Source organism: Vigna angularis, chromosome 9, assembly GCF_016808095.1.
Source record: "Vigna angularis cultivar LongXiaoDou No.4 chromosome 9, ASM1680809v1, whole genome shotgun sequence".
Classification (NCBI taxonomy): domain Eukaryota; kingdom Viridiplantae; phylum Streptophyta; class Magnoliopsida; order Fabales; family Fabaceae; genus Vigna; species Vigna angularis.
Genome location: NC_068978.1, coordinates 15,857,846 through 15,873,052, shown reverse-complemented (window position 1 = coordinate 15,873,052; position 15,207 = coordinate 15,857,846). Strand labels below are relative to the sequence as shown.

Sequence of the window (15,207 nt, the reverse complement as noted above, 5' to 3'; positions counted from 1 at the left end):
AGGGCATGGTACGTGGAATATAATACATTAAACCATTAAAGAAATAGGTTTTTGATAAAAATTTAAATTGAAAATATTTGTCACCAAATTAAGGTTCTAACATTCCAAATTGGGAATAGATTCAGTGAGGGGCAACAAAATTAGGATTGATAGAGGATCAAAATTGGAGAGGGATTGTGCACAATTAGGGTATTGGTGGTTGGAATCGGGCATTGTTCGTTTGAATCACGAGGTTGCAAGTCAATCGTGAGATGCTTAGACGTGAATTGAGAAGTGCTTCGAGGGAAATTGCGTCCAAGGTGAGTATATGTAGTATTTGGGATTTCAATTTATTGTTGGGTGCTTTTTGTCCTGATATGGAATTTCTGTCCCACAATGTTGTCATGGCTTTGTATGGTTATTGCGGTGTGGTCCCCTTGTCCCTCATTTTTAAAGTTGCTCTGGTGTGTCATTTTAACTACGTTTTGCTTTTAATATATGTTGTTTTGTTGTCGTTATATGGTCATTTATAGGTGTAGAAATTTTTTTATTGTGTTGTATGTGATGGAGGACGATATTGAGGTAGTTATTCACCATAGGGGGGAAGTTCGTCAACGAAGGGCTTGGGTATGTTGGATTCAAAGATTTGTGGTACTCTATAGGATGTGGTTTTATGTTAAATGACATGTTGGAGCCTTTGTATGATGACATTGGAGCCATGCATATGGTGAACTTAGCTAGGTTAAATGGTGAGGTTCATTTATTCGTGGTGCACATAGTGTCTAAACCTTAGGTCATAGACATGATTAAATATATTGGTGATGAAACATGTGAAGAAGTTGCACCAGTGTTGCATGAGAGTGGTGAGAGTGTACATGATGATAAATGTGAAGAAGATGGTGGTGAAACAGAAGTTAGAGGTAACACAACATAAATAAATGATGATGAGGGTATATGTGATAGTGAAACACATGGAGATGGTGGTGTAACACAAGATTTGGGTGACACGAGAGAAATAGACGATGGTGAGGGTGTAAGTGGTAGTGAAACACAAGGAGATGATGGTTTAATACAAGACTTGGGTGACACGAAAGCAATAGATGATGGTGAGGGTGTAGGTGGTAGTTAAACATAGGGAGATGGTGGTTTAACACAAGATTTGGGTGACATAGAGGAACATGTTCGTGAATATGAACCTACATCATTTGTAGAGGAGAAAGTTAATGTTTGTGATTGGAGCACATCAGATGATGATGGTAATGTTGAGGTGAATAGTATGGAGGAGTTAGTTGACATAAATGTGGAGTGTGACTTAAGAGAAGGAGATTGTTCTGGTAATATGCACGTTGAAGTGCAATCTGTTTCACATGAATGTGAAAGGTTGTCATGGAGTGATATGATTGACTGAAATTTGGATGATGATGATATAAGTTTTGGTAATGATAGTAGTTTGTCGAATGATGAGTACAAATTTGAAGAATTAATTACTCCACGACATTGTGATGAAGAAAATAATGGGGAAGAGGGTTATGAGAAATTTGTCATGTTTAGTATGCCTAAAACAATGATTGATTTTAAATGGAAAGTTGAAACATATTTTGGTGACAAACAAGACATTTTGGATGTAATCAAAATGTATTCATTAGAAAATGACAAAAATATAAAATTTGTTAAAAATGATAAGAGAAGAATAAGATTGAAATGTATGGGTACAAAAGGACAATGCCCTTGGATGACATACTATGGTTATATGAAGGCAATGGATACGTGGCAACTAAGGACTATTGTGGACACCCACACATCTGGTAGATATTCCTCCAAGGTTTGCATGTGTCACTTAACTTTTCATTTATGTTTTCATTAATGTTAATAGTAGGACTAATGTTGATAGTTTTTCTTCCATTGTAGAATTGGTCAAGATTAAGGTTCACCACCACAACTCAATGTGATACCTTAGTTAATAACATGTTAGAGGTCTTTAATAGTGTAGTGGTTCAAATGAGGACTAAGCCTATCATTACGATGTTGGAGGACATATGAGTTTACATGGTGAAGAGATGGGTTATAAACAAGTCAAAGATACAATCATTTGATGCATCCATTTGTCCAAAAATCCTGAGTAGACTACAAAAGGAGGCACAATTAACTAAATATTTGATTCCCAAGTAAACTAAATTTTTGTGTAATGTTTTTGTTGTAATTATTATGCACTACATGATTAATGTTGTATTGACTTCACAGCTGGTCTGCAAACAAGTTATTTGAAGCCCGACATGTGTCACAAAGTGGGGACAAGTTTGTGGTGAATATAGATGAATATTCATGCACTTGCAAGAAATAGAGCATTACTAGAATACCATGTTATCATGCATTGACAACAATGAAGTTTCTCAATATAGATGGAGAAGACTTCATATCTTCTTGCTTTTGGAAGTCAACCTATGAAGAAATGTACTTATCCATTATCTATCCTATTAATGGGAACAACATGTGGGAGATTACCCAATATCCTAATTGTTGCCTCCATAAAAAAGGAACTTGACAGGTAGACCTAAGAAGAAAAGAAGGTTAGAGCAGTAAGAGATGAGAAATGATAAAAGAAGAATGACAAAAGGTGGCTTGTGGAAAAGATGTAGGCTGTATAGGGAAGTGGGTCACAACAGAACACGTTGTCCCAAATGAACCGAATAACCTGTTTTGTAACTAGAGGAAGGACAACAACCTATCCCATTATTTAAAGGTCAACCACATGTGGGTGAAGGTCAACCATAGCAAGGAATGAATTTGAAGAAAGTGACATAGTCAGAGGAAGCACACCAACCAACCTCATGATGTTTTTTTAATGTTTTTCTGATGGTTGAATGAACAATTGTTATGGTCATCTGTAATGCTTTAATTTTAGTATTGTACAATGGTATGTAATGGATGAAACCAATTTGGTATTTCGATAATTGTTAACATCTAAGAGAAAACATTTGCCTAATAATGTAGCAACACTTATATTAATGTAGCAGATGTTGTACTTACCTACTGTAACAACAAATTCATAAAAAGAATTCAGTTACATTTGCCTAATAATGTTGGACTTTTCTCCCATTTTCTTCTATTTGCAAATTCTCCTATTTGTTTAATCTTCATTATTATGAACATGTTCCTATCTTCACTAACACTTGTTGATTTCTTCATCTAAAGGACTGATTTGTGTTTTGTAAAATAAAAAATCAAATAAACAAATATACCCTAAAGTCTAGAGAAAACAAGGACCATTAATTCCCGGATGCAATTGAGGATTTATTCTGGTGTATATGCTATTATAGAGAAAAGAGGGACATGATTTTTCTTTCTGTTAAAAGCTATTCTCATCATCACATGACTAGTTTGGATATAGATTGTGGAATTGATTTTTCTCTCTGTTAAAAGCTATTATCATCATCTCAAATATACATTGTGCAACTGATGAAATGCATTCTCAATGAATAGACTGATAAACTCAAAAACTGATACATAATCAATGGCCATATGGAAATCTTAATTTCATTGAACAACAACAAATATTCATTTGATTCAACAACATTACATTAACAACATTACATTGAACTTGCCTACAACATTACATTACATTAACAACATTACACCTACAACACATCATGGACTTGTATCAATTTGCAACTACAATAATGTTCATTACATATACAACACAAACAACCCCTATCAAGACTTCCATCCACGTTTGAAGAACCAACACAACTTTCTCCAAATTAAGTATGATCTTCCTATCACCTTCATTTTCTTCAGTCTTCACCAACTGCTCATCCTTTCCTTCGCACTTCACATAGTTACCATTTTCGTCAAATCCATTATCACTGCACCATCTAAAGTAGTTACAACCAATATCTTCCCTTCCATTCTATTTATAAAAATCATAAAAAAATGACTCAATACTTCATTTTCAAGAACAATACAACAAATACCTTAAGTTCCATGAATTTTACCTTGTACTTAGGACAACCCCAATATTGTTTGTCTCGATTCTTAGTTGTTTTCGCAGTTCTCAACACAGACTTCTTTTCACAATGGCAAATCAGTGATGCATTAAAACTCCTTCATCCTCTGTCACCACGATAACCAATATTGCGGTTTTGCTTTCTACACTCATTGCATGTGGAAGACAACCAAGAATGACCCATAAACATACTTCAATAACTCAAACTAGAATCCTAAAAAACAAAACGAACATCAACACCAATGAAGTCTATGATAGAACCCTAATTTTGCAAAAACATGGTAGAACAAGAATAAGAACAACCTCGCTAAATCCCTCTCCAATTTCGATCCCTCTATCAATCCTAATTTCGTTTTCTCTCACTAAATTGATTTCGGATTTGGAATTTAAAACCCCAATTTGGTGACAAATATTCTCAAATTAAATTTTTATCAGAAACATATTTCTTTAATTGTTTAATGTATCATATTTCATGTACCATGCCTTCCATCTGCCATGTAATTTAATGAAATCGAGTCATCACGATAGGTCAACTTAATTTTAATTCTGTTATTCTAATTTAACGAAAATTACACTGATTTTTCAATTTAAGAATGAAAATGAGACAAGAAAAAAGAAAAAAAAAAGAGATCTTGTAACATCCCAAAATATAGTAATTACCATAGATTAGAATTAATTACAATTAACAGTTAAAACATGTAGTTTTACACTAAACACAAAATTCCAAAACCGAACGTAATTACATACAGGGATAAAATACCATACAGCAGTATTTCAAAGTTTAAAGACGAACGGTTTTACAAACTTTAACCGAACGCCCAAAAGTTAACAGAAAATAAAAACTACAACGAACGAGCGCTCTAGGGCTCGGCTTTAACCTCTACGTCGACCAGATTGGCGTCCTCCAAATTTTCTTCTTCCAGTGTTTCTTCAAGTAACGCCTCTCCGTCTGCTCACATCCACACGGATGATCATTGCATAGACAAGACGAACGTTCATGGACGAACGACAACACAAGGAAATAACACAGGGTAAGCTTATTGAATTTAATTCACAAGTAATTCATACACATATCATTTTAACATTCGTAAAATATCCCAACACATAAAAATCAGTTCAAACTCTCATATGACAGACCGTCCGGACTGTATGAATCCATGTACCTATAGGCGTTCGTGCACCCGGGTGATGTGATAACTGTACACATTCAACAGCTGCCACCCGAGGTTAGCCCTATCAGTCCAAAATACTCAGTAGGACTAGGACCTCCTGCCATTCCCACACATGACCTACCCCCTCTACTTGAGGACGAGCACTCACGGAATATCAGGATGAACTGCCATCAGTAAATTTACCATGGTCATACTACACAACTTCTCATATTCAAATCATAGAGACGTTCCTCCTTGGAACGCTCGTTCAAATCCCAAAATCACAGTTTCATCTCATATACGGTTCGCACATTATATAATTCCCTCTAATTCACATTTTCATTCTTAGTTCCACTTTCATAAAAAGACGAGCGTTCAGCCCCCTTCATAATGAGGACGAACGTTAATATGATACCGAAAGACACTCGTTTCTGACAGAAGGAAAACGAACGTCTTTCCGAGGACGAACGTTGTGACCACTTGAATCAACTAAATGGACTGACTCTAGAGTGATTCAACTGATACTTAGAATAATTTAATTTCAAGGACATTAGATTGAATCCAAATGAATAAAGACATCATAAGACTTTTAGATATTACAACGGATACGAATTTATAAAAGGTATTAACCGCCAGTCAATGACCGAGCGCGGTAGCGGATATAAATTTACTGTTTGGACGAACGCTAATTAACTTTATGGACGAACGCTATTTCAATTCAGGACAAACGCTAATTCAGTTCGTTGTTAATTACGGAAAGAACGAGCGTTCGGTATAGAACCGAGCGCTACTTATCATTTACACTTTTAGGACGAGCGTTCGGTATAAGACCGAGCGCTACTTAGGACGTACGCTCTGGGTCGAGACCCATCGCTGAGGCAAAATATTAATAGAAAGGGAAATTGTATAAGACATTCATAGTGAAGGGAATTATTTAGGAATGACTAAGTATATAAGATGGTATTTATCTAAGCTTCTCACTTTCTCGCTTAATACTCAGAGTATCTCCGTTTGGCCGAACGCTCAAACGTAAGACTAATAGAAGAGGGCGTTCGTCCTAACACAATATTCTTTCCAAATGAAAGAATTCTGTTTTCAAGTGAAATACAAAATACCGAACGGTCAAAGACCGTTCGATAACGAACGTTCATTTTCATATAATTTCATATTTCCAGTCTCAATTACAGTAACTCATTTAAACAGTATAAACCTTCATACATTTAACTACTCATATCATAGCACATCTCATAAATTTCATATATCATCCCATCATCCAGATCATACATCAAGGATCAAAAATACACATTTCATAGTTCATAATTTCATACAATTCATACGGCACAACACATACACATGAATTAAACTTAATAAGCTTCCCTTACCTGGATCAGTAGTGAACGAACGTCCTAACGTGAAAATCCGTATTCGCCCAACTATCACTTCTATCCTCAGACCACTCAACTCTTGGAACTAAAACAAAAGTCCAGAATCAAAACTTGATTCAGATACATAGAATGCATGTAACCATATTTGGTTTTTGCATGAACCCTAATAATGAACAGCTAAGGAACGAACGTACCAGAACTCAAAACTTGAACTTGTTCGGTTTGATGGAAAGCTTATGACGTCTGGATTGCTTCTACGGTCTCTGAAATTTGATCGGAGAAGAAGAAGGTAAGTTATGGTAGAGAGAAGGTGGAAGTTCTAGAGAGAAGGTAGAGAATTTGGAAATCAGAAATTTGGAGAAGAAGATGAAACATGCAGAGAAGTGGGAGAGTGTTTTCCAGAAAAGTGATTTCTCTTCCCACGTAGGACGAACGTCCATTCGCCTGGTGCCACTTGGATTCCACTAACGTTTTCGAATGTTCCAAAGTGACACTTGGCAGCTGCATGCAGAATGAGTGTGAGTGCGTTTTAATGGCACTGCACGTGTGACGAGGGTGTATTAAATGGCGTCAAGAACGAGAGGTGTGGGTGCGTATTTTAATAAAATTTCTGGACAGGATTTGCGAGTAATAATTACGTGATTTGACAGGTGACAGTGGTTTAAATTTTCGAGACCTTACAGATCTATTTGACAAAACTCAAGTATGGACTCTCAATTAAACATTTTATTTTTACCAAACGCTTTTCAAAATTGTATGAATCAAAATAAAACAATTAACTTAAAGATGAACTCATCTGTTTTAAATTTCACATGGAGTTATTAAATTATGAAGAGTAAATTAAATGTTAGAAAAACATAAAAGTTATGAATTATAATTCTAATTAAATTTAATAAAATTTTAAATTTGTAACAAATTTAAATACTTTTAATTAAATTTATACTATTTTTTTATTATATTCAAAACTTTAATACTTTTTAATTGAATATTTGATATTTAACTTATTAATTAATTGTAAATGTGATTATTATCTATTTTATCTTTATCTTATTATTATGTAATATTATATGATTAATATAAAAATGATAAAAATAATGATACAGGATTAACGTTACTTTTAGTGTTTTCATTGATTACATTACCATTATTATATTAATTACTTTTAATAAATAAATAAAATGATGGGTTAAAATAATAATTATATTATCTAATTAAAGAAAGTCATGACTTACGCTGTGTTCGTTTCAAGCGAATTTACTGTTCAGAGAGATTTGCGAGTAAGGAATTGAGATGTAGTTGGCGTTCGTTTGCGCGGATTGAAGACGATGGAACGCGATGGATTTGCGGGATTGCAGGATTTGAACATCTTCGCTGAAGTGAGACGATTTGCGGTGATTTAAATGACAATTACATATTTGCCCTGATAAAGCAACTGAAATTAACGGTGTTGTATTCAGTTACGCACATAGTATTCGGTTACCTGGGGGAGGAGAAGGAGAGTGAGAAAGAACAGCTTGAGGGGAGAACAAAGAGAAACGGTTGGAGGAGGTTCGGAAGTGAGGGGGCGAGAAAGAAGACGGAAGCAATCAGGAGGGGCGGCGGCGGAGGAATGAAGAAGGTCTTGAAAAGGTTGGGAAAGATGGAATGGAGAAACGACGACAGGCGTGAAAATGAGAGTGTAAGATGGAATGGAGAAACGGCAGACAGCGAACCAGTGTCGTCCTTTCCATCACTGCTTAGCTTCTCTTTTCTTCCCTTTCCAATCCACGTATCAAACAACACAATCCCCAACCCCCTTCTTCCGTCATCATCACCTTCAATGAAAATATCCTTGCTTATTCAAACTTCTAAAACTATTATCTTTTCTTATAAAATAAATAATTATAGATTTAAATAAATCATTTTGGTATTGTAATGTTAATTTAGTTTTAAAAGAAATATAAAATAAAACGTGTGATTTCAAATTATTATTATTATTATTATTTTACATTTTAATGATTAATTTTAATTCTTTTTTTTCTTATAAACATTTATAAAATTAAATATAACATTAATAATTTATTTTACTACATTATAATTTTTTTAATATTTTAAAATTAATTTTAATCATTATTAATTAATTTCCTATCTTTATTAACATTTATACATTTAAATATAACATTAAAAATTAACATTTTATATTACTTTAATAGTCAGGGACATTTTGATAATCTTTAATTTTTACCAATTAAACTAATTTTTTAAATCTGTCACATCAATCAAATCCTACACTAATTCTCACAAATTTCTACCCAAAATTCACTCTCAATTACCTTCAAATCCACTCAAATAAACACACAAAAAAATCACCCTCAAATCCCCTCAAATCCACTCAATCACTCTCCCCCGATTACCTCCAACTAAACACACCTTGGACGCACATGGTACGACCAGGAATGAACGGTGAAGATGTTAGGCAAATCAACACGCAAACGTTTGGATGGAAAGAAAGTAAATTATGACTGAAACTGAAGTCAATGCATCTCTGGACAGACATAACCAAAGAGTCTCCCAAGGTAGAAACTACAAATAAAGGAAACAAAGCCACACCGTACGATAATGTCAATGTAGAGAGAGAGAGAGCAGAGGTTTTATTTTACAGAGAGAAACCTTTTAGAGAGGGAAAGTCAGTGACAAGCACCACAAGAAGTAGCTAGCACCCAAACCACATCAGATTTTGGATGATAGTCTAATCTTCTTCACTCTTAGATCCATTGAGGTTGTTCCTGTACATCATGATTTTCTCTGGGTCAAACACCGGTTGAGCACATAGAAGAAAGAGAGGGTTTGAAGAGATGGGTTTGATCATGACCCTTTTGATGCGTCACATGCCCACATAGCGCAAAAGTTAAAATCGTTTTTTTTTTTTTTGTGTTTTATGGAATTTGTTCATGTGGGTCGTCTCAATTCCCTTCTATTAGTGAGATAGTCCACCTTCTAGTTCCATTCAGAATTGGGTTTTCCTTTTGTTGCGTAAAAGAAGAGTCTTTTGAGGTGGCTCGGCGGAGCCATGGGGGGCCATGTAGCAGCGGTGCACACTGCTACTAACGCTTTGCAAGCATTAGGCAGGGGTTTTGATGTGAATTTTGATACGAGGTTGCTCTATTGTAAAGGAATTTCAGGGTCTAGGGTAGTTGAAATTGATGAAGAACACCGTAGGGAGCTTTTGTTGTACGATGATGTCGCTGTTCCTGACGTTTCCAGGGACATTCGAAGTTCCCAGGAGACCATGGAGCGTCAGAGTTCTGGGGTGTGCACGTTTCCTGAGGTAAGTTTGGGTGTGAATTTGTTTTCCTTTTGTTATTATTTTTTCTTGTTTTGTGAGAATGCTTTGGGAGGAGTTGTCGAGGTTTTAAATTGCTGTCATGGATAGCCTGCGCTCCTGGATGTTGTGGGCAATTACTGACTAACACTGATGTGGTCACAATTGTGAAGGCACAGACCTCAAACCTTGACGATGCAGCCAAAATTGCAGTTGCTAAGCGTTTTTTAAAACCTTGAAAATTGTTTACTAAATGTAACTTAGCAATGTTTGCACTTTTGCTTAATTGTTTGTGCCCGTATAAGCGCATATCTGTGTTTTGTTTGATGAATTTGACAGTGGTTTTACGTTGCTTTTTATGATTATGGAGATGAGGTGATCCTGGTGTAATGAAATTGAGGTGTGGAATGGCAGCTAGCAATGGATCTGTGGAAACCCTCAAAGTAATATTCATGAGGATGGTTTTCGTTGTCATGTGTAATATGGGATAGATAAGGGGGTAGAGGGGGTGGGGGAGCATTTTTCAATTATGTAGGTATGCTGCTTAAACTAATATAATTAGAGGACCTGTCTTATGATATATAGCTGGTTGCGGCCTTAGCATGGACACTGAGATATTAACAAAACAATGCAGACTGTGGTTCCTTCCACTTTAGAAGATTTTTTTGTTTGGCAGAAATTTCAAAATCATATATGCGTATGTACTACTACTGACACTTATCTTTTATGCTTTCCATTGTTTTTGTAAATTGCTTTCATAATACTCCGTATCTTGATTTCCTTGTATTTGGTATGCATAAGTATTTGAAACAAGCAAACTATAGTAATTTCAGATTGCACTGTACATAAGAACAGGTGCCATATTTTACTGTTGTCCCCTGCAACGTGTTCTCAAATTTATGATAGTTCTGCTGTGATTACAGATGGTGGAATACTTTAATGGAAGGGCAAATATATCGGGGAACTTTCCTCTTGGGAGTTTTAATGCAGCATTTAGCTTCACCGGTTCAAAACATGTTGATGCTGCAGCCACAAAGACCTTGTCTACAGAAGGATTTTACATTCCTCTTGCAAAGGTTCAGCTTATAAAGTCCCACTTAACGTTGCAAGGAAATGTCAAAAAGGCTGTCCCATTCAATTGGGACCCACCGGCCTTGGCAAGGTATGAATACAACAAGTTGTCTACGTAATGCTATAACAAAGATATCCAAGACTGTTACTGACATTTAATTATATTTTGCAGTTTTATCGAAAATTTTGGGACTCATGTCATTAGATCTATAACTATTGGTGGTAAAGATGTTATTTATGTTAAACAACACCAAACTTCTTCTTTGTCAAAGTTGGAGATGAAAAACTATATTCAGGATATTGGAAATCAGAGGTTCTCTGACATCAATAGTCAAACAAGTGCAGGTCAAACAAAATCCAAGGATAAGGCTAGTTCACCTCAATTTTCTTGCATAAATTTATATGATTCAGGCTTATGATAGCTATAAATATAATGCTTGATTATTTTGATTACCTTTTTGGCAGGGTGTTGAGCCGTTTTCATTCAATAGTCAAGGGGTTTACCCCCAACCCACAACTGCAACATATCCTTCTGGGAAAGAAGTATGCAATATACGTTTCACTTTTATGTTCCTTTTTTTTTTTTGCGGAGCTGAATGATGTCATTGTGATCCATATAGTCAAGTTCACCTATTGGGATAAACTTTGTTTTTATTGTTGTTGTTGCTACTATTATAAAATATTTATTTCCAGGATACTTTTACAGTTATATCCATAATCATGGAAATTTAAATTTTGATGAACCATTTTCAAAGGTAATCTATAATGTCTTTTGGCATAGAAGTATACAAGGTCTTAGGTTCTCATGGTGGGCTTAACCAAGAACTACTAACATGATTATTTTCTCATTCAGGACTTCACCAAGTACTTAACTTGGTTGTTTTCCCTCGTGACCCGTGTCTGGACCTGATTTTTAACTTCCCAGTCCTTTTTTAATTTGATGAAGAAAACAAAAAATTAGCTAGTTAATCTCTGTGCATATTAGGCTGTAGGTTGTACGTTACAGAATCCTTGGATACTCTGGCAACTACTTTTCCATGTGAAGTTGGGAATGGATTCATTTTATTTCATTTGATGGATTTAAAATTAATCTGATATCCTTGTTTTGCTTTGGCATGCACTGCAATGACAAAATTAAAACACTGGTGAATGGTGATAAAATATCACTATTCTACTTTCAAAGGCATTGACAATATTGCACAACTCTTTCTCCATTAATGCCCCATCTTTTTCAGCCATGAATGTGAAATCTGATTCTGTGAGTCATCTTTGGTCCTACATAAAGCCTGCTAGTTGTTTTCTTCTCCTTTCTTACTTCTCCTCGCAGTGTGCTTAACTCTGCATAGGGTACTCTGGCAGCTGTCTTGAGAAAAAATAATTCTTGTTATAAAAAATAATATTTGCCCATCTTCATAATTATTGATAGTTAGTAGCTGTCTAGTGTAAACTTTGTCTAGAAAAAGGTCTTCATCAAGTATTATGTTTTTTTTTTCTTAACTTGAATACTTATTGGTCAGGATGTCACAGTCATTTTTAGAAGAAGAGGAGGAGATGATTTAGAACATAACCACAGGAAATGGCTATCAACTGTCAAGTCCTCCCCAGATATCATTGAGATGACTTTCTGTCCTATAACTGCTCTACTTGATGAAATACCTGCCAAGGAGCATTTGACTCGTGCCATTGGTCTTTATCTTGAGTGTAAGTCAATTTATCCTTTACTTTTTATTGTTTCTAATTTTTTCCATATTGGCTTTGAGGAGCATAGTCTAATATCAGTCACACATTTCCTTTTCTGTTTCCCTAAATTTTGCTCACAGTTAAACCTCCAATTGAAGAACTTAGATATTTCCTGGAGTTTCAGATTCCTCGTGTATGGGCTCCTTTACAAGACAGGATTCCTGGTCAACAAAGGAAGGAACCCGTGTGTCCATCTTTGCAATTCAGCATAATGGGCCAGAAACTTTACATCAGTCAAGAACAGGTAATCATCATTTCTGGTATTTTCCTTCCGTTAGAAACTTCTTATCATGTGAAAATGATTCTTCCAAAGAAATGCAACGTGTTTACTGTTTGTGGTACATAGGGCAGTTCTTTTTCTTTTGTTTCAAGCTTTTCTTGCTTGTTTATGGGGGCATTTGCTTTTTCACTGAGTTGCTAAGCAAAATATAATTCTAAGAGTTAATCAGCTAGTGCCTCTGGTAACACTGTCGCCAGGTCTGAGAAATCTAATAAATTGAACCTTTCATTTTTAAGTTTTATGAATCTGAATGAAATGGTTTATTTTCCTAAATTTCTGGGTTATGCTAGATCAGTGTTTTTCTTTTACAGCGGTGGAACCCTGTTTATGTGTTGTGCTTATTTTAGTTCAAGTTTATATTTAAAGTAAAATGACTGATTACACATTATTTCCCGTATATATAATTTTAAGGTGACAAATACCTTGTTTTGCACATTTTTCAATGTGGTGTCATTCATGTTGAGATTGTTTCTGTTCGTATGCTGTCAAAGCGTTGAGAAATAAGAACAATACGTCAAAAAACTTTATTTTTTCTATTATAATAGGTTGAACTGTAGACATCACGAGAAACTAACTATTGATGTGTTCACATTACCTTCTATTATTTCTTCTTCAGTTAACACCCCTTTTGTGAACATTTCACAATATGAATGTTCGCATTAAAACATGACTTCCCACTGTAGTTCTGCATCATATTATAAGTTTGTAATCCCTCTCACAAAATGTGTTAGTAAAGAAACAAAATCAGAATATGATAGTAAACTGTATCCAGTTGCATTTGTGCTTTTGGAAAGGAAAGCTTCCAGACAAATTTGTATACAGATTCAAGAAGTACTTCGATTAAGTTGGAGTATGGTGGCTAACTTACGAGAAGATTTCATTAGTAGTGAAAAGTGGCACATATCTAGTCAATTTTACTTCAAACATGGTTCTCTTTGAATGCAGATTACAGTGGGACGAAGGCCGGTAACGGGACTACGTCTCTGTCTAGAGGGAAGCAAGCAAAATCGGCTGAGCATTTTTGTTCAACACTTGGTATCCCTTCCAAAAATCCTTCATCCGTATTGGGACAGCCATGTTGCTATAGGTGCTCCCAAGTGGCAGGGACCCGAGGAGCAAGACAGCAGATGGTTTGAACCAGTTAAATGGAAGAACTTTTCTCATGTGAGCACTGCACCAATTGAGAACCCTGAAACCTTCATAGGAGACTTTTCTGGTGTCCACATAGTTACTGGAGCACAGCTTGGAGTGTGGGATTTTGGATCACGGAATGTGTTGTACATGAAGCTCTTATATTCAAGGTTACCCGGCTGCACCATTCGAAGATCGCTGTGGGACCATGCCGGAAACAGTTCGTCAAAAACAGTGAATGTTGGAAACACCTCCAACTCAGATAACTCAACCCTGGGAGAAAATGCCACAGGGAACAAGTTGGTGAAGTATGTTGACATGTCTGCGATGACCAAAGAGCCCCAAGACCCTCCTGGCCATTGGCTTGTCACTGGTGGAAAGCTTGGTGTGGAAAAAGGGAAAATTGTTTTGAGAGTGAAATATTCATTGCTTAATTACTGATTTCACCATCCAAGTTTGTGTTTGAGGACGTGCTTGCAGTGGTGGCCTGTGTAAGAAGAAGCAGTGCTTGTGCTTTGGTGCACATAATTTTCCCTTGTTGTCCATGTAAAAACGTTTTGCGGTTTGATGACCAGAGTTGAATAGGAAGCTTTTACTCTTAGTTGATCATGATCAGTGGATGCATGTTGTGGTGGTGGCAAATGTTGGTTGTTTCCATTGCCACTGCAGATGTGATGTCCATATCTTATAGGAGTTAGAACCTTTTCCACCATGCTCCATTTTAAAGTAATGTTTATATCCATATAGCTTTGAAATACAAATGACAAAACCCTTTGCTTCCCCTCTCTCTCTACTACAAAGCAAGATGGTGATAGAGAGGGGGAAAATGGTGGTTATTGAAGTCTTGAACATTCTTTATCATCCATCGTTTTCTTTTGTGGAATATTCCTTAGCTGGTTATGCATCTATTTGTCTATTACTTAATTCATCATTTAGTTTTTTACTTATCATTGTCTCTTCTACCTAGTTTTAAAATATAAAAGAAGTAATAACCTGTATATAATTTCTTAAATTCTTTAGGACCTTATTTAGTGTAAATACTGAAAACACAACTTTTAAAAAGAAAAATTCTTGGAAGAAATTGTCACATTGGTTTAAGCGAAGCTTTTTTCCCCAAGGCTTTTCAATTTCAGGACTTGTATTTCTTTCTTTAATTTGTTTCCTAA

At 35.6% G+C, this 15,207-nt stretch overlaps 1 protein-coding gene across 2 annotated transcripts; it reads left to right on the top strand.

Annotated features, from left to right (window-relative positions):
* Positions 1 to 9,044: 9,044 nt before the first annotated feature.
* Positions 9,045 to 14,924, top strand: LOC108347476 (MACPF domain-containing protein CAD1). 2 transcript variants are annotated; one of them, XM_017586741.2, is made up of 9 exons: positions 9,686 to 9,825; positions 10,190 to 10,262; positions 10,405 to 10,516; positions 10,743 to 10,981; positions 11,063 to 11,258; positions 11,356 to 11,433; positions 12,408 to 12,591; positions 12,711 to 12,874; positions 13,856 to 14,924. In XM_017586741.2, the coding sequence occupies exons 3-9, from the start codon at positions 10,448 to 10,450 to the stop codon at positions 14,480 to 14,482; spliced, it is 1,557 nt and encodes a 518-aa protein (XP_017442230.1). In that variant the 5' UTR covers positions 9,686 to 9,825; positions 10,190 to 10,262; positions 10,405 to 10,447; the 3' UTR covers positions 14,483 to 14,924. The 2 variants fall into 2 exon arrangements, with proteins under 2 accessions (XP_017442228.1, XP_017442230.1); XM_017586739.2 differs by lacking the exons at positions 10,190 to 10,262; positions 10,405 to 10,516 and having other exon boundaries at positions 9,045 to 9,825.
* The last annotated feature ends 283 nt before the right edge of the window (positions 14,925 to 15,207 follow it).